This window comes from Triturus cristatus, chromosome 10 (genome assembly GCF_964204655.1).
Source record: "Triturus cristatus chromosome 10, aTriCri1.1, whole genome shotgun sequence".
Classification (NCBI taxonomy): domain Eukaryota; kingdom Metazoa; phylum Chordata; class Amphibia; order Caudata; family Salamandridae; genus Triturus; species Triturus cristatus.
In genome coordinates, this window is record NC_140593.1 from 437,661,161 (window position 1) to 437,680,768 (window position 19,608).

General features: G+C 42.4%; 1 protein-coding gene across 1 annotated transcript in view; it reads left to right on the forward strand.

Moving 5' to 3' along the window:
• Positions 1 to 19,608, forward strand: part of JCAD (junctional cadherin 5 associated) — a 304,669-nt gene that overhangs the window by 244,911 nt on the left and 40,150 nt on the right. The window contains exon 3 of the mRNA XM_085631791.1: positions 2,054 to 5,796. Coding sequence (XP_085487917.1) covers positions 2,054 to 5,796 — 3,743 coding nt within the window. The remainder of the gene's footprint in view (positions 1 to 2,053; positions 5,797 to 19,608) is intronic.

The following is a 19,608-nucleotide window of genomic DNA, read 5'->3' on the forward strand; positions in this document are numbered from 1 at the left end:
AATCTTCTATTGGGGCAGCATAGTATTAAAAGTGGAATAAAACGGCAAATTCAACCTAACTCCAGTGTGTCTGCAGCCTTTTTTTTCATTGTATGAGAAAGGAAAAAAGAATACATCTGTTTTAAATCTACAAATTCATGTCATTTATTTTAAATCTATTTTCATTTTTTTAATAATGATATTTCTCTATACTAAATTGATATCACTTTATATTGTATATACTATAATTTAGTTTGTGTAATTGAATATCTTAAAGTACTGTTTCCTCAACGTTAACCCTAAAACCCCCTACCACCCCTACATAATACTCATTTCCAAGCCCTAAAAATGATTTACTATATGAGTAGATTACCCATCCCTGAACCCTATAACAACGTACTACCCCTATACTCCAGCAATCCCTGAGCCCTAAAACTCCTTCTTATCCCTTTACACTACCCATCGCTGAGCCCTAAAAACTCCTTCCTACCCCTATACATTACCCATCACTAAGTCCTAAAACTCCTTCCTATACCTATATACTCCCTATTCCTGAGCTCTACATATTCCTCTCCTAAAACTCCTTACTATCTCTACAGATTACCCATCTCTGAGACCTAAAAACTCTTTACTACCCCAATAGACTACCCACTTCGGAGCGCTAAAAACTCTGTACTATCCCTCAACTCCACCCATGCTTGAACCCTCAACACCCCTTACTACACTCACACACTACCCATCCCTGAGCCCTAAAAACTTCACTCTGCCCATCTCTGAGCCCCAACATCTCCTTACTACCCCTTAACACTACCCATCCTTAAGCCCTAAAGACTCATTACTAGCCTTATATGCTACCCAGCCCTAAAAGCTCCTCACTACTCCTGAACACTACCCATCCTAGAACCCTATAAACCCATCTACCCTTATACACAACCATCCCTGAACACTGAAAACACGTTACTATTCTTTATAAACTTTAACAAATTAATGCCATGTACCCATATTTTAAAGGTATTTTTAAAAATAATAATTTATTTTTTCTTAATTAGTTTAAAATTAACTGTTTAAAACTAAATTGTTTTTACTTAATAAATACTTAAATGTAGTTAAAAAAATTCTACTGCAATTTTAAGTGGCATAATCTTAACTGTATATATGTATGTTAGCACATTTAGACCTACACATACCTACACCTATTTTGTTAAGGTTACAACACTAAAAACTCACTTAACTATGAAGTAAGACCTGAAAAGTAAAGGACTGAAAACGTACCTGTGATGTAAAGACTCCTGATGTAACTCACGCAATTTAATGAGTCCCAATGTTAAAAAAAAACAAAAAAAACCCTCAATGTAATGATTACGTACCTGTTCTAAAGCATTGGTGTGTGTAACGCAGATTCAGGAGAGCCACATCCATGCCAGATGTGCATGGCATCCCAGAAGGATAAATTGACATCCTATTCATTTAAATGGAGCTCATTTACGCAATCAATGGTTATCCAGAAAACCTGGCGAGCATCAGACCACACCCTAGAACTGCATTGTACACCTCAGTTCCTCAGACGTGTGTTCACAGTGCATGGTTTTCTTCAAGTTACTCACAACCAAATGGACACATGGTCAAACATGGCACCTGCTTCAGATGTGTTTCATTGTTTATTTACAGTGATTTTGCTTCATATGTGCAGGTACGTTTTAAATGGTAATTTTAAAGGCCTAGAATACAGATTTGGTGATATAAGTGTTGTAATTGAGCAGTGAGTTTTAGGACATATGCATGTATTTTGGGAAATGATTGCTTTGTGACTTCTATATTTACACTTTCAGATCCTTTATATCTGCCATTTTATGGACATAGCAAACATATTGTACTTATAATAAACAACATATGTAATACTTTGCATATTAATCTACCTTTAGAGCGCAGTATGTATTTTTCAGATCTTACTCTGTGTCTACAAGCCTGTTTTTGGCTTTATACCGTCTGGATTATTTGTCTAGAATGAAAGTACAGTATTGTTGCTTTTCTGTCATACCTTTGTTTATAGTGTCTCGTTGCTTTTTTCTTGTAGTTCATATGGCAGCGTTCCTCTGAGAGGATCTTCTTGGCAGAAGACAGATAAAAATATTGCCCACTGGAGAAGAAGGGGGCAGGACTTTAGTGTTTTGCTGGGCTACACAGATAAAGGAAACACCAGAACCAATCAAAGCAGCACTACAAGCTTACCAGGCACCCAAAGTTCTACTTATGGGTCTGGGACCGCAAAAGAAGACTGGCCGGTGGTAGATGGAGCAACTGAGGATGTGATGAGGCAAGATGGTTTGGCCTCAAATGCATCGTTTTCATACAAACAGAGAGAATTAAACACAGAAACATGGACTGATTCCACAAAATCACAGAACCAGGCGTCGGAAAATAAAGGCGGGGAAGCTTTATTTCAAGACAGTTATGCATTAGACTATAGAAGGAATGCATTAGGCTCACAGTACGGAAAAAAATCCAGTTCATTGCCTAGAGGGTTTCTGTCTCAGAATATGGCACATGTGGCTCAACCCAGTGTGTCCAGCAACAACTGCTTACCAGGAGTCAAAAGTGTAGCACCTTATCCCAAAAATAGCATGCACTTAGATTTGAATCAGAATTCCAGAACTGGCAACAGCTTTCACAATTTGCCAAAACCAAAATATGGCAGACCTGATAGACCTCCAATGTATCATCTTCACCAGCAAAGTAGAGGAACAGTAGAGGCAGGTAGAGTTCAAGAGGACCAATCAAAAGCTGAACCAAGCCAGTCCACCATTATCAGTGAGCCTGGACATGACTTTTGTATTCAAGAATCTAGTATCGAGCCCCCAGTATATGTACCTCCGCCATCTTACAAATCACCACCTGGACCAAACGTTAGTCAAATTCCTGATTGTGGGATGTATTTTAGTGATGACCTACAGCATCACTGGGAACATAGCAACAACATGAAAGCGCAGCTTCCTGCTGATAACTTTGGGACGGATGGTCAATACAGTACAAAAAGCTGTGCCTCCTTTGAAAACGATGAGCTTAATACTCACATGGGGGATTATGCATCTTCTATTCAGTATATTCCTTTTGATGATCCACGCATAAGGCATATCAAAATGGGGCAGTCGGGAGGGCAAGAAACGGAAAATAAAGGTTTAGTGGGTTTTCAAGGTCTACAAGGTAGAAATATGGAAGATCAACCTCATGTTAGGACCCGTATGGACACCCATGATTTGCTCAGTAATGTAACCTATGGTGCAGTGATGGGTAACCCTGCTGATAGGAACATGGGCTTTGACACATTTACAAGCTACAAAAAGCATGGTGTGCCTGGCCATGCAGACAGTGCTACAGCAGGCTGTGAAAAGGCTGCCCTCAGGTATGATAAAAAAGATAAACATTCCCAGAAAAAAGAAGATTCTCATGACGCTTGTGAAAACCAAACTAAAATATGTGAGGCAGAAACTGAGATTCAGTGCAGAATCAGTTCAAGGAAAAAGATGAATGAAACAATATTTTGCTTGGTTTCAGTACCAGTCACAGCAGTGTCGTGTCAACCAGATAAAGACAAGAACAACAATGATTTCACACAAAGCAAAGAGAAAATAGTGCAAGTTGATGATAACAGTATTAGTTTCCATGAGCAACGCTTTCAAAGCTCATTATCCACTGATTTGGAAATGCAAGTGTCCAACCAGAACAGACTGGAAAAACAAGAAGAGTACAGACAAGAAGAATATAAGCAAACGGATGATGTCAAGCTAAGCAAGTCCAAAAAGCACAAGGAACTCAGATATTCTGGTTCCTGGCCAGGAGACCACTGCAAAGACCAGCCACCTGAAGCCATTTTTCCTCGCGGGGATCGAAACTCAGAATCTTTTTCTGGTGCAACCCTAAGCAAGCAAAATGATACAAACTTTGGTCCAAACTCTGCAGAATCGTTACCTGCGATGAGGTCAAAGAAGCAAGCTGGTGACTATGGTCAGACGACATACAGTATTAATGGTCAAAGGCACTTTACCCCATCCATCAAGAGCGCATTCTCCAGAACAATGTCCTGTGAATCTCATTTATATAAACCAAAGACATACCCAAGCGTGGCCTCTAGGCTCCTTTCTGGGGGCACTATTGGAAAAGAGAAGAGCATTTTTGCCAGGCCTGAAGTGGTGAAAGGTGAGGTACTAGGTTCTTGTAACAGTAAGGAGCCTTTTGGACAGTTTCTTCTAAAGCCTGCAAACCGTCGGCCATGTGATGCAATCGGTGAACTTGAATTTCTGAACAAAGAGCTTCAGGAAAGAGAAAGTGACCAAGACTCAAGCTTATTAGAGAACGACAAAGAGCAGCCGCATGACTGGTGTTCAGGGGAGATGCTTAACTCAATAACTGATCATGAATCTAAAAAGCAAACAGATTATGAAAACAGGTCAAAAAAGAAAGTACAAGGAATTGCGATGCTCCAGGCAGGAAGAGCTAAAAGTAAATCTGAGAGCGTGAGCAACGACGTTGAATGCGACAGCTCACAGGTATTATTTTCTGGTTTAGAGTTCCCTTTGCCAGTAAAAAACTGCACGGGAATATCAAGCAGGACATCTAAAGAAAACGCATTAACAAAAAACGACAGAGGGAATTTGGATGCAGAAAACATTAAAAATAAAAATTGTGTATATCGTGAAAGGCAAGTATCGACCAACAGATTGTTGAAGAGCTATTCCCTGAATTCAGCCACAACAAAACAGCATCTGATTTCCACATTCTGGGAAACACACAACGACCAGTTCTATTTCGATGATTTGTTAATGAGTTTGAAACAAGAGAGCGAAAAGGCTGTTCCAGAAAATTATGACCTGATAGCAAAAGAGACAGATGTAAGACTGCTTTCAGCAAATCGAAATCAAGGTCTGTCTGATTCAGATTCGAGTGGCCAGAGAATTGATAGCAACTCTGAGAATAGGAGCATGTGTTACAAGTACCACGAAAATCAGGAAACATTGGACATCCCAGAAAGTGAATCACTTCAGGCTAGGGCCTCAAGGATATTGGGTATTGAGGTAGCAGAAGACTCTATCAATGGCCAAGCTAGTCCGAGCCAGTACCTCAGTTCTGAAGTCAGTCCCCTACAGAATGAATGTTTCGAAAGAGAGAGGTTCAGTGCAGCCACACAAACCAAAGAAGAGACAGGCCAAAATGATTTGTCGGAAATTGTTGTAAACTATGACTTGAATGAAAACTCGGCTTCAAATGGAGAGCTGAACATGTTATCAGAGAGTTGTTGGCCAACATATACATTCCTGAAGTTCAGTAACCACCACAATGTTAGCTTGTCTCCTCAAACTGAACTAGAACAACTCAAACTTGAAAAGCAAGAGCATGGTGAGAGTAGACTCTGCCAATCCATGCCACTCACTATCATTCAAAAGAAAGCTGTAACACCCAGCACAGAAAGAAAGACCAGGAGCACCTCCAAGATGATTGAAACCCTCCAAGGGAAGCTTGCCTGTACCCCACAGCGTACAGCCACAGATCGCCTGTTTAGGATGACGGAAGTCCATTCTGTTTCACGCATGAGACGCCTGAGCATAAAGCGGTCCGATTCTGGTGATGAAGCTGATGCTGAGAAAGAACCACACAAATCTGAAGAGGAGGAAGTGAGTGAACGCACCTTTGTCAGCAATGAACTGTCTCGCAAAATGACGATCCAGACCAGTGCTGTTTCTAAGCGGATCATATCCCTTGATGAAACGACAAATGTTACAACCAAGAGCAGTAAGAAGTTTGAGGATGACACATTTTATATAGGTAAGCATCTGATTGAAATAATGCATAGTAACTGTGAGTGTTCTGTTCTAGTCTTAAAGGAGCCATATTTATGAAAAGGTTAGATAGGACACAGGTGGGTGCTTTACAATCAATCATAGTTTGTATAAAGCGTTGTCTTGAATACCAAGACGTGCTGTAGTGCTTTGGACACAAATCACCGTTAGACCATAAGTGTTATTCTCACTGGTACCTTGTTTGAATAATGCTTGGATATCCATATTGACAGTTAGTGATGCTCACAGGGACTTCAGGTAATGTTGGTCATAGGAATAGGTGGGGGGGTTCGGGTGGGTTAAAATCAATAAAAATTTGTTTCAGGCTGCTGAGAAAGAATGTTTTGAGGACAAATCAGTACTGTCCCTTTGGTCCTTATATATGACCTCACATACGAGTAACAATGAATACTTAATGATACCCGTTTTCAGGCTGAAAAATCCAATTATTCACAAATGCATGAAATAAAGATAATGGCTTGGAACGTAGCAGGGCTCAACAGCAAGAATAAGAGAATGTTGATTTCAGAAGAACTTAAATTGCACAACCCTCATTTTGCCTTACTCTCAGAAACGCACATTGCCGGCAAGGACAAAAAACTACTTAAACAATTGGGTTACCAGATTCTGGTTTGCTCTACTTTTGGACTCTCCACAAGAGGAGTGGCTATCCTCACAGACAAAAGATTCAAATCTGAAACACTGCAGACCTTTCATAGTCAAGACGGAAGACTGGCGATGGTCCAACTCCGCTTCGATAACTATATGTATGTCCTTTGTGTAGTATACGGCTCTAATACTGATGATCCAAGTATCTATGATTTATTGAACATAAAACTCCTTGATTGGGATGGGGAACTCGTTATTATGGGGGATTTTAACTGCATAATGAATTATAAAATAGACTCAACTTATCCAGGAAGCTTTCATAGGATGCGCAAAACTAGGTCATCTATATATGACATCTGTCGTATTCACAATATTAAGGATGCTTGGCGATATTTACATCCGAACACACCAGGATACACGTACTATTCGGCACCACATAGATCTTGCTCTAGGCTGGATATGGCACTAATTAGTGACAACCTATTAAAACATAGCACGATGATCCTATGTCCTCGAATCTCATCTGATCACAACGCAATAATCTTAGCAATCACTATACCACACATCAGGGTCCCTCCCAGACCATTTTCCTTCCCTAGGCACCTACTTTCAGACGCACAATATGTGTCACAGCTTAAATCACACCTGACCGAATTTCTTTACATTAACGTCGAGACTACTTCTTGTCTCATGGTCTGAGATGCATGCAAAGCGGCTATTAGGGGTTTTACCCAAGCTTATGTGATCAGGAAAAACACCGAATACAGAAAGCACAAGGCACAGATCATTTCTAAAATTGCATCCCAAGAAGAAACCTTGGCTTCTGCACTTCGATTAAATTCACCTGGGATTACAGAGATCAGCCTCAAACTTTGCTCACTTAAGAACGAGGCTAAAAAGAAATTCATCCAAAAGAGCAGCGCAAACATTCACAGATACAAGATTTCACAATACGAAAGCGGAGACCAGATTGGCAAAATTCTTGCCTATAAGGTTGCTGAGGATAGAGCCCATACACTGATCACAAGCATCCGGGGCAGTAATGGTAAAATTTTCAACCAACAGAGAGAAATAGTAGAACAATTCGCGGATTACTATAGCACACTATACACTCCAGAAAGCACTCCCAATTTAGAAGCAATCCAGGACTATGTTGATAAGTTCTTAACCAATCCAGAGTCTAACACAATGCAAGAATCGATGTCAGATATTATCACAGGAGCCGAATTACATCAGGCAATAGAACTACTACCAGCAGGGAAAGCTGCAGGGGAGGACACAATCCCTTTGGAGATTTACAAAACCTGCATAGCCGAACTGGGGCCCTTGCTACTGGAGGTTATACAAGCTGTTGGGCGCAATGGAAAGGCCCCAAAATCATGGAACAGGGCAAAAATAATATTTTTTCTAAAAAAGAACAAACCAAAGGAGGAGAGAGGATCATACCGACCTATATCGTTGATCAATACCGATGCTAAAATATTTGCTAAAATACTAGCTATAAGACTGTCTCCATTCCTGCCTTTAATTGTTAACCCCCAACAACACGGGTTTATAACAGGGAGGGACACATCAGCACATGTAAATATGGCTATCACGGCATTTGACGTAGCAGAGACAGAATCCATTCCGCTCGGCATGATCTTATTAGATGCCGAGAAGGCTTTTGACCGAGTGGGCTGGGACTACCTCTGATGTGTCCTCTCTAAGCTGGGCTTTGGGGGGCAATTCTTACGAGCTATACAGGCTCTGTATGACAACCCAACAGCCTATACATCCTATGGGGGCCTGTCCTCTCAAGAGTTTCCAATTTTACGAGGTACTCGCCAGGGCTGCCCTCTCTCGCCTCTTTTATTCGCCCTCTCATTGGAACCATTCCTACATGCTCTCCAGTTACAAACCCAAATCGTTCCTTTTAGCTCAGGCAATCAAACACTAAAAATAACTGCATATGCCGACGATATCGCGGTTTACTCACAGGATATTGTGGCGGCACTCCAAGGCATAGTTTCTGAGGCCGAAAAATTTGGGATTGTCTCCGGTTATAGGCTCAACTTACAGAAGACCCAAATCATAACCAACTATACCCCTGCCGTCCCAGTTCCTGAGATTTGTAAAAGCGCCACCTATTTAGGTGTTAAGTTAACGGCTAAAATTCAAGAAATCAACAACATAAACTACAATGAACTAGTTAAATCTACCATCTCATTATTAAAAAAATGGCACAGATTACCACTGAATATCATCGGCAGAATTAACTTAATCAAGATGAAGGTATTACCCAAATTCATGTACTTATTCCGCTCTATTCCGTTGGCCCTAAACAATCTGTTTTTCAAACAACTAGACGGCGCATTTAGTAGCTTTATATGGGGCTATAAAAAAGCGAGGAGGTCATTGAACTCTTTGAAAAATAACAAACTTGGGAGGGCTTAATTTTCCCGATTTTAAATTATATTTTTGGTCGGCTTTTGTTTTTCGTATTCGTTCGTTATTAAACCAAGGTGGAGCATCTTTTTTTCATTCTTTTATGTTAAAACAAGATGCTAATATGTTCTTATTACGAGTCAATGACCCCAATTACTTTAAAAGAGTAAAATTCAAGACCGCAAGAGATATTGCAAATATATGGGCTAACATACTTATTTTTTGCAAAACTACTTTTTATCATTCAAAACTACTGTTGTGGGGGAACCCGGGTCTTCCGGGAATTTTTAACGAACACAATGCTCAAAGCTGGGCAAGATGGGGCATTAGGCATTTAGGGGACTTATACGGCATACAAGGCTTTTTAGACTTTAATACACTTAAACTACTTTATGGCCTCCCGGAATCTATGAGATATACACATCGACAGATACATGATTATCTGGTGAACAAAAAACGACTATTTGAGACTACAGACTGCGATATCTGGACCCACTTTTACTCCTCAACAACTAAATCAGCAATAAGTAACACTTATAGTCTTTTAACCAACTTCAAATTAAACGACTGTTCTAAATTAGCTGCCAAATGGGGTAGGGTCTTAGGTACAAATGTCACTTTGAAAGACATAGAACGTTCCCTATCTAATATTAACAGCAGTGTCCACTCTTCTAGCCTGAGGCTACAGCAATTTAGAACGACTTGCATGCTATATTACACACCAGAAATCATTTCCAGATGGTCTCTTAACAATACTACGAACGACCATACCAAATGCCCCAAATGCTCGGCCCACGCAGCTGATCTGGCACATATGTTGTTCTCTTGTCCCACTCTTAAGGATTACTGGTCAGACATCCGTAAGGTTCTCGAAATTAGGTCAACTAAGCTCCCCTTATTCTCCGCCTCCTTTGTCCTTTTAGATATCAATCCCACTCCTTCCTCTCAGGATGCTCTGGCTTCAATTCTCATGTCTTGTGCTAAACTAACTTTGGCCAGAGCCTGGACTCGCCCTGATCCACCATCGGTGTGGGATTGGTGGACACTGGTAACTGAGATTTACTCAATGGAGGCTTCACTAGCCAATCTTAGGGGGACCCGCTCCTTGATGAAACACGAAAAGAATTGGGGTTCATTCAAGAAATAGTGCTGCTCCTCCTTTGAGCTTAATTTTGTCTATTTGGTTTGGTTTTTTCTTTTTCTTCCTTTTTTTTCCTTTCCTTTTGTGAACAAATACATGTATTAATGTATGTCTTACTCACCAGCCTGTTCAATAAAAATATTAAAAAAAAAAAAAAAAAAAAAAAGGAATAGACTTCAGAGACACATGATTGGGAAAGTTAGTGAACAATTTTTTTTAAGTGTTAGTTGCTTGTGCTACTAGTCCATTCTACAAAATGTACGTAGTTAAACAGAGCAGACACTGATTGAAATGGGGCAAATTATGGAACGCAGGGGCATATAGAGTCTAATAGGGGTGTTGTCCTTGGAGTTATCAAGTGAGGTATCAGCCTGTTCATGCTGTGTTATTTTTGATCTAAGGCAGTTGTCTAATCTTGGTCTGTTAAGGCAGTTTCAGAATAACCACTGACTACGTTTATATCATATAAAACTTCTGACTATCTGGCAAGGCCAACCCTGAACTGTCGCATTGAAGGGCAGTGAGAAAAGTTCTCTTTTTCAGTAGTTTCCTCACTGCTGGTTGTTTGGCAATTACTCAGGTGTGAGGAGATAATTTTGTTGCCGCCTGAATGAACACCACCTAGGTAAGTTAAGCTTGGAAATAAAGATGGTCAACACTGAGGTCATCTTTATCCTGTCATAATCAATATCCCCATCGTCCTCCTCAAAATCAAAACCGGAGTAATGCCTTCAACCAGTATAAATAGGAATTGATTGTCTTCTTAGACTGAAGTTCCATTTCCATACCATGGCTGAATTTAACCTGTGTCTTTAGTCTGGAAGCAAGGATGATGGAATGTTTTACACCGGGTCTTACATTTCTGTCTCTAGTAGGCGAAGTGGGACCCTGTATTACAAGGCTTGATCATGTGTTGAAGGGATTCCAAAGTGGCCTAATACAAGGACGTGCAAGCCAATGAGAGTAGTGTGTGCTAGTGTCTTGCCCAGACTGGTAGTCAGGGTAGATTTATCAATAAGGTGGAGACCTAATCTGTGTGACTGCAGTGCCTGTGGAATTCTGTAGGGCTTAAAATGTACAAATGTGCATTGACATAATCAGTTTTAGAAACAACTATTGCTCTTTGTTCAGCAACAGGATGTTTGTGAGTGAACTTTTCTCTGTTGTCCGGGAATCATACTTGTAGTCAGAAGTGTATGTTTTGAGTTGGCTGCCCCCCGCAATTATATCTGAAAGTAACTTTTAGTGTCAGAGGTGTGGTCCAGATTTCCTCTTCATGCTGGTATATCATCCTCTATATGCACAGTGCATGTCTTTTCATTTGGCTGAACAGGTACAGCATATGGCAGTTAATATAGTGAAGATGGTCCAACCACCTGGTGAGAGTCAATTCTCCCTACAGACTCGCAAGGGTATTGCTAGGAGAGATTCCTGATCCAGCCTCTCACCTGGGGACATTCTCAAGGTGAGGAATCTGCGGTTAGAAATCTATCAGAATGATAGGTATTTGCTAACACAATTGAAATATACACCTATAAAATTCACCTTTGCTGCGGACATGTTCTGTGTACGACCCCAGCAGAGGTTGCTAACACCTGTTAATAGCGCACTGTGCATGTATGCCAATTTGAACACAAGTGAGGATTGAGGGGTTTTGGCAGCATAGCACTCCAGATCTGCGCTGAAGTACCTTGGCAAAATATTATATGTTCTTTGTGCTGGAAAAGATTAATTTGTGGAACATCAGAGTGAAGTAGATGCACCAAACAGAGTAGTCTTTGGCTCTAAATTAGATTAGTTATGGGTCAGTACCACAATGCACTGTTTGTTTTTTTGCAAACAGAGTTTTATTGGTATAAACAAAGAAGAGCACCAGTGTTTCAAAAATAAACAAAAATGAAACTATCCATATCATTGGATCGACAATAAGGTCACAATCAGTTGAAATATGCAATAATATAGAAAGTATCATCCTGTGGGAGCAACTCAAAATAGCATGATAGCATGTACAATACAAATAGGTCAATGCAATGCATAATAATAGGAAACACAAAGAGATCTGTCGAAAAACATCAAACAAAAAGAACACCTTCCCACTACCCACCTCAACTTGCGGCATCCGCTCCCTCCCCTTCCCCCGGCCTTCCTGCAGGAATTTCCCAAAAATCAATTAGTAATAAGGCAGCCCTCATCTGTGCTTGACCTCGGTTATCAATAATAGCATCAGGGGAGCCAAAGTTCCAACCTGGTATTCAGGAGTCTCTACAACACGGTACAGCAAGGACCCAAAAAGATCAGATCGAGCACATGCGGAATCCCCTAGTTAGAATCATCACCCTCACTCACGCGCCCTTCCCCCGAAATTCAGCAAATACAGTGTTCCATGCATGTGCAAACTCCTTGGGCCTCCTACCCTGGAGCACTTCACGGAGCAAAACAGCCTCTTCGCATGTCACCCAGTGTAATACACTTGCTCTTCAGTCCGCCAAGTGGCGGTTCTCAGCATGTTTCCAGTGCATCGTAATTCTACGCTTGGAAGGCACTAAAGCTAAAGTAGTGACTGTGTTTAGCAGGTCGAAGGCCCAGGAAACAAAACTGGGGCGAGGGGGTCAGGGCACCACTTCAGCCCAATATAAGGTCATCCTAGGACATCCCCAGAGCTTGTAGAGGATATTCTCAGTAAAAACAAGGCAGCACAGGGGTCGAAGGAAAATAAACACTAAGCTTCAAAGATGTGAGGTATGCTCTGTGGAGGACATAAAAATGTATGAGTCTGAAATAGGTATTTAGGGAGATCTTAGGCGCCACCTCCCACATTTTGGCCCAGTCACCATCTGTTAAAGGGGACCCCGGGTCCGTCCCCCAACGGTCTCGTAGCACTGTAAGGAGGGAACACACCTCACGCAGTACGCTGTGCAATCCTGAAACCAGCCAACGGATATTGGAGGTACCACATAGGAAGCGGCAACTATGAAGCAGTCGTGGATCTACTCTGTGACCTCCCCAAAATGTGTGCAGCGCCTCAGTTATGATGCCATAGAGCAGGAACTGACCCGCCGGAATGGCAAGCTCTGCGCATAGGTCAGCAAATGGTTGCAGCACTCCATCAGCGAATAACTCTCCCATCGTAGCTAGACCCGCCTCCTCCCATTCCTTCAGGTGCCCCCCTCTACTCCATGCAATTGTGTAAATAGTGCCCGCAGTGGGAGATCAGGAGAGTAGGGGGACTGTATCTGCGCACGTCTAAGAACCCTCCTTCAATGGATCCTGATGACTGCCAGTTCATGGCGACTCATAGGAGCAACATATCTGAGGTTGAGTATAAGGGTCCACAGCTGCTGCAAACTAGGGGGCTCTAGCAGCCTCATTATCTCCGGGGCCTCCCTTCCTGGAATACAACCCATACACCATTGCAATTGTGCAGCCAAATAATAAGAATAAAATCAGGGGCATTCATTAAAAATTCATCAAAAATGCAAAAGGTGAGCCAGCGCTACAATCTGAGCTACAGCGATGTGGCCTGCCACAGAGAGGGACATGGTCTTCCAAAAACCCACACTTGCACGGATAGCTGTCACCACTATTCCTATATTGCCCTCTAAGACGTTGGGGAGAGTCCGATAAATCTGGGCGCTGATATTTTGCACCAGAGTCGGCTTCCGCCGCATGTCACCCATGGCTGGGAGGTCCTCTCTGTCCACATGGATCGGTATTAGGCTGTTTTTTAGCCAGTTCACCTGGAGGTCAGATGCCTCCCCAAACGCCGTGGGGAAACGTGCCACCCTCAATCTCTGGTCACACAGATAGAGCACCATGTCGTCTGCATAGAGGGAAATAAAATGAGACACCGCGGATCCTGGCAACAGGGTCCGTGTACAACAAAAAGGTCCAGGAGACAAAATGGTGCCCCATGCACATCCGAATCATGGCAGCGCGGAGAAAGCTCCAATCCAGGCTGTCGCATGTCTTTTCTATGTCCACAAACATGCATCCGGCCCATTCCGGTAACCGCAGACTTTCCCTCAGAACTGCAAAGAACCGCTGAACATTAAGAGCCGTACATTGGCCCGGTATAAACCCGGACTGGTCAATATGAATTAACCCAGAAATATGGGGAAGAAAATCTTGTGCCAACACCCTGCTAAGGATCTTATGGTCAACGTTTAGCTATGACAAAAACCGGTACACAGTCACGTTTGTAGCAGGCTTCCCCAGTTTGAGCAAAGGAACAATAAGGTCTTCCTGCAGGGTAGGGGGGAGCGCTGTAGCAGCCAGTGCATGTTGGTATGAAACCTCTAAACAGGGGCGTGGAGATCAAGGTAAGCGCATAAAACTCCACTGGTAGGCCATCTGTCCAAGAAACATTCCCGTGGACCATGCGTCGGACTTCAGCCTGATTTTCTTGCTTTGTAGTATCCTCTCCCAGTGCATCAGTCACCTTCTGGGTGAACCCACTAGGCGGTAAGTCGGCCAACCAATCGTGAATGCTGCAATCTCGCAACATCTTCCTAGTCACATACAATTGCGTATAAAAATCCGCAAAGGAACAGTTTATCTCCCCCTACGCATACTGGCGGGTACGTCCAACGTTACCAACTCCAAAGTCGGTGATCCGCAGACAGAGGGCTTAGCCAACCAAGCCAGCAAGGGACCAGACCTGTCCCCTTTGGTGTGCGCCCTGACCATATAGGCTTTGTGATCCGCTACTCTGCGCTATTCTACTACTTTGCGTCCAGTAGGTACTACTGCAGGTTTGGCAGCTCCAGGCGCAAGCGCTCTAAAGGTCCGCACATGTACACCAATATCCTTTAAGAGGACATTGTGGGCCACAATGCACTTGTAGTGAGCACCAGCCTCAGTAATGACAATGTTGGGACTTGCAGCCTTTTCACTAATTTATTATCAACCCATTTAATATTCTGAAATAGCTCTGCTCGCAATGCCTCGATTTCCACCACCCATCTCTTTTTCTTCAATATATTTATGCCGGGTCAGACTCGAATATAGGGTGTGACAGCTCATTTTGGCAGGTGTTTTGGCTGTTTGTGGGTGTTTTAACTTTTATGGTATACTGGGCCAATTGTTATAGTGTATATTTCCCTGATACTACCACAAACATTGCCTGCTGCAAGCGCATATGCATGCAGAGCCCCATAGTTTGCAAAAGACCTTCACAGAGGATCTTTACAAGTTCCATACTGCCCTGATTGTGTGGGCTAAGTTTTTTAGGCCTGGGCCTATTTTCTGTCCCAGTCCGACTGTGAATTTTAAAAGTAGTGTAAATGAAGAGCATTATATGAAAATCTGAGCTCCTTAATGTAAAACAAGACATGAGAATGCATTTTCTTGTTACAAAGAAACTGCTTTCAGGCAAAGCAGTGAGGTAAAGGCACTTGTAAATTTAGAAATGAAAGCATGGGAAGTTTTACCCAAGGCGTCTTCTGAAACTAGCCATGCTACCATTTATTTCCAAACTTTATTTGACTTTTATAGTTGAAGTAAATGAAATGCTGAACTCTTGGAAAAAGATTTATCGACGCACACATACAAGTGAGGGAGGTTTTATCATTAATTTTCCTGACTGAAAAATGTGCAACCTTCAAATATTACTATGCGCGGCATGCGCAGGCTCACACTTTAGAGGGATCTGTGCCAGTCAGTTTCCAGTTGAAAGGAACAGATTATACACAACAGCCTGTGGCAATAAACATATATTTGGAGGTTGTAATTGAGATACCCATCAAAAACAATTTCTCCAGAAGACTGATTGATGATAAAAACAAAGCATAGAGACACATTTTTAGGAAAAATAAACGTGTCTCAAGTCCCTAGATTAATTTAATCAGTTTTGTAACTATGGAATGGTGGTTGAGTTCTTCTCAGGACCTCTTAACACCACCAATTCGGTTCTGTTAAGTTCTTCAATACCTTTAAGTTGTGCTAAATGATCCAATCATGGGAGCACTTGTTACCGTTGTGCCCAAAATGACAAGTGTCTATGAGGTCATTAATAGAGACTTGAGAGAAGTCTCTTGTTTGTGAGGCTTCTAACATTAATGGTGCCTTTAGATATATAAACATCATTTGACCATGTGACTTAGTATAAATGTTTCTTTGAATTTTTCCACAAATCGCCCAATCCAGGTTGGGCAACTTGTGTGTTGGCAGGAGTGCAGGTATCCAAGGTTGATGGGCTATTTATTACTTCTCTAAATCGTAGAGAGTGGCACTTACTATAAGGAGATATGAAAGTAAACAATTGGACCCCTATTGGCTGTTTGATGGAGATAAGGTTATAGAACTTAAATCTAAAATAAGTGGTCCAGAAGAATGATTGATTATTTTAAAAAGCGTAGGTTCATATTTTATAGGAAAACTAATGGCTTGTCTGTTGTCTGTAACCTAAGGAGTCTTGCAGTTATGTAAATGTGCTCGAGCTCTTGCAGGATCCTCTTGGTGTAAACAATTTAGTTCTCACAAAGAAGTCTTTTGAAGGTCTTCGATATGTAGAGTTGTTGGGCACTAGCTCTTGAGTACTGGATAAATAATAAAGCTATTAATATGGTCACATATTCCATTTGCATTGAGTCTCTTTAAGTGCATAATCTTAAAAGCTTGATGTTAGTGTGGACTATTAATTTGTTTGCCACACCTCAAATATTGTATTACTTTTTAGGTTTGGTTTTTAGACCGCTTTAGCTGTCTCACCAGACTATTGTTTCTCTAAACAATTCTCTATTGCGGCACTATTACCTTTTGGGCTGCCTTCTGTCACTTCCTGAGTTTCCACTGCCGTGAGGGGAACGGCATAGCGGCAGCAAGACTCCCTGCTCCCGCCGTGAGGGAAACGGTACCGGGTAGCGAAGGGACTACACTTCCCAGAGTTCCCTGCAAGGCGCCTTCTACCAGCATCATCAGAGGGCGCCGGAGGTCCATTTAACCAGCAGTGACCTCTCGCAGCGTGGGACGCGCGCGGGCGTGCCCGGGCGCTGCCCGGGCAAAGCCCGGGCCAAGGGCGGGCTCGTCCGCGCCCGTCAAAGCCCGTCGAAGACTAGACTGGACTGGGCCTCCCCTCTAACGCCTTAAGATGGGTAAGCGTAAGCTCATGGGGGACGCTGATAAAGGGGGTTTAAAAGCGAAAATACCTAGACAATCCCCCTCTATTATCTCTTATTTGACCTCTGCTGTGGGTGCTTTGAATAAAGAAATCGCTAATGCCGAAAAAGAGCTAGGATTGGACACAGATGTTGTGCCCAGAGTTGGGCTGGCGGATCTGGTTGCGGCTCCTATCCCTTTGGAACCTGAGGTAGTGATCATTGCCCCAGATTTACCTCAGGATGTCCCAGTACCTGTTATGGACAACCTGGGTGACCAGCCCAGCCCACAGAGACATCATAGCCCCTTGTGTCCAGGGGTCCCTAGTGTTGGGCCGGCTGATGTAAAACGGTCACAAAAGAAAAATCCAGTAAAGCGTGGCAAAGGACCTAAGGCTGGTCCAATTAGTACTTTCCCAGGAATTGATGTTTCTATCCAGCAGTCCTTACGGCTCCTCATTGAGGATATTTTTAGCACAAGACTTGAATCCATGCTGTCCTCCATTGCAAAGGATATTATTGACACTATGAACTGCTGTGTCGCTGACCTTAAAAAAAAGTGTGATCATTTACACTCCATTTTGGATTCCCGCTTAAAAGACAATCTCTGTCCGCCGTTTACGAACACTAGCAATGCGACACCAGTAGTGACTGGATCAGTTACCAGAGGGTCTATTCAAACATGTGTCCAGTCGAATTCATCGGGGCCGGGTGGTCATATGAATTTGGAGGGTAGGATGGTTCCTTCCCCTATTATAAGGCAAAATGTATCCATAGCCCCTCATGGCGCCGTTCCAATGCAACCTAGAGGTTTGGGTTCTGTAACAAGGGAGAGTCCTGTGTTACACAATAGTTCTACCTCTAACAACTATAACAGGATTGATCTCCCCCTGAAGCTACCCCTCTTTTTGCGGTCCTTGTTGGGGTTCCCTCCCTTGACCACACCGTTCAGGAATCTACACATGGTTTGTTACGTAAAACAAGAAATTGGTGTAACCACTATTGTACGGGTCCTCATGATATTTCAGACCACATTATTATGGCTAGACGATTGTCGTGGGTGGGCAACCAGCCTAAAAATATTGTAGGGGACTGCATAATTGTAAATTTTAACAAACCTGACATAGCAGATAGGTTGTTTTGGGATACTTCTGCCCTTAATTCAGAAGGTATAAGGGCTGTACCATTGGGCTATTTTTACCCTCCCCCAAATCTGGGGGTGACCTCTAGCAGGCCACATGCTAATATTAAGTTTTATCCACCCCAGTATTGGCATAGAAATAGATCGGGAGGAGTTGGTTCTCTATCCGTTAATACTATAACTGCCCAGTCAGGGGGTGAGGAGGTGGGCCTACCACTGACTAATAGATTTTCTCCTTTAAACACTTTGGACTCAAATGATTGACTCTTTGAACCGGACACCACACCGTCTCTCTCTGTTTCCAATTATGTGGAGGGTCTAGGCCTCGTGAATAATAATTGCCTATCTGTTACCCCCTGCACAATTAATATGGAACGAGATGTAATTTTGCCTCCTTCTGCTCCCAATGATTTGGAGGGATTAGGCTTGGAGAGTATCAACTGCCTATCTGTTAGCCCCCGTCCAATTAATTTGGAAATAGACATTGGCGTGGTAAATGCCCCAATTTGTAGAGCTGTTAGCTGGAACATTGCGGGCTTAAGAAGTAAAAGAGATAATCCTCAGTGGCTAGCGTTTTTAAAAACTTTTGATATAATCGCCATCCAGGAATCTTGGGATAAGGAGGAGAATTTCTGGGTGGATGGTTTCAGTTCTTTTTTTCTCCCAGCTCAAGCCACCGTAGCCGGTAGAGCAAAAGGTGGGCTTTTGTTACTTTTATCTCTAAATATACAGGGACCTATTAATAGGATTCATGTAGATTCTTTCAACTGTTTGGCAATTGAAATCTGCTCTACCTCTCAACCTAAGATACTTTTGGTGAACTTTTATAATTCTGGGGAAGTTAATTTTAGGCATCAACACTTGATTAATTTGAATTTGTTTTTAGAAAAATATAGGGCTTCGCAAACTACTGCGTTCTATGTCGTACTCATGGGCGATTTTAATATTCATCCTTGCCAACAAAATTGCCTTATTGTCGATGATCTTGGCCATAATTATGCCTCATCGCCTCATTTTGAACACACTGGGGAGGGGGAGGCCTTAGAGCCCCTCCTGTCTGATGCAGATCTTTTTGAACCGGGCTTCGCTAATAAGCTTGAGCGGTGCCCGACTTTCAAATCCAATACTAAAGATACCATTATTGATTACTTTTTTCTGTCTCCAGGGCTATTGGATAAAGTTGTTTTTTACAATGCAAGAGAATCGCCATTTAGCGACCATAACCCTGTCATTCTGGAACTCAATATATGTTGCAGTTCACGATCTAGTGACAAGACCCAAACTGCACTTTGTTTCGTATCCACCTGTGACCAAGGGAGACGGCTTAGGTGGCCTAAGGTGATCCCGGATATCTTTTTTAATGAACTTCGCACGAAATGCGAGGGG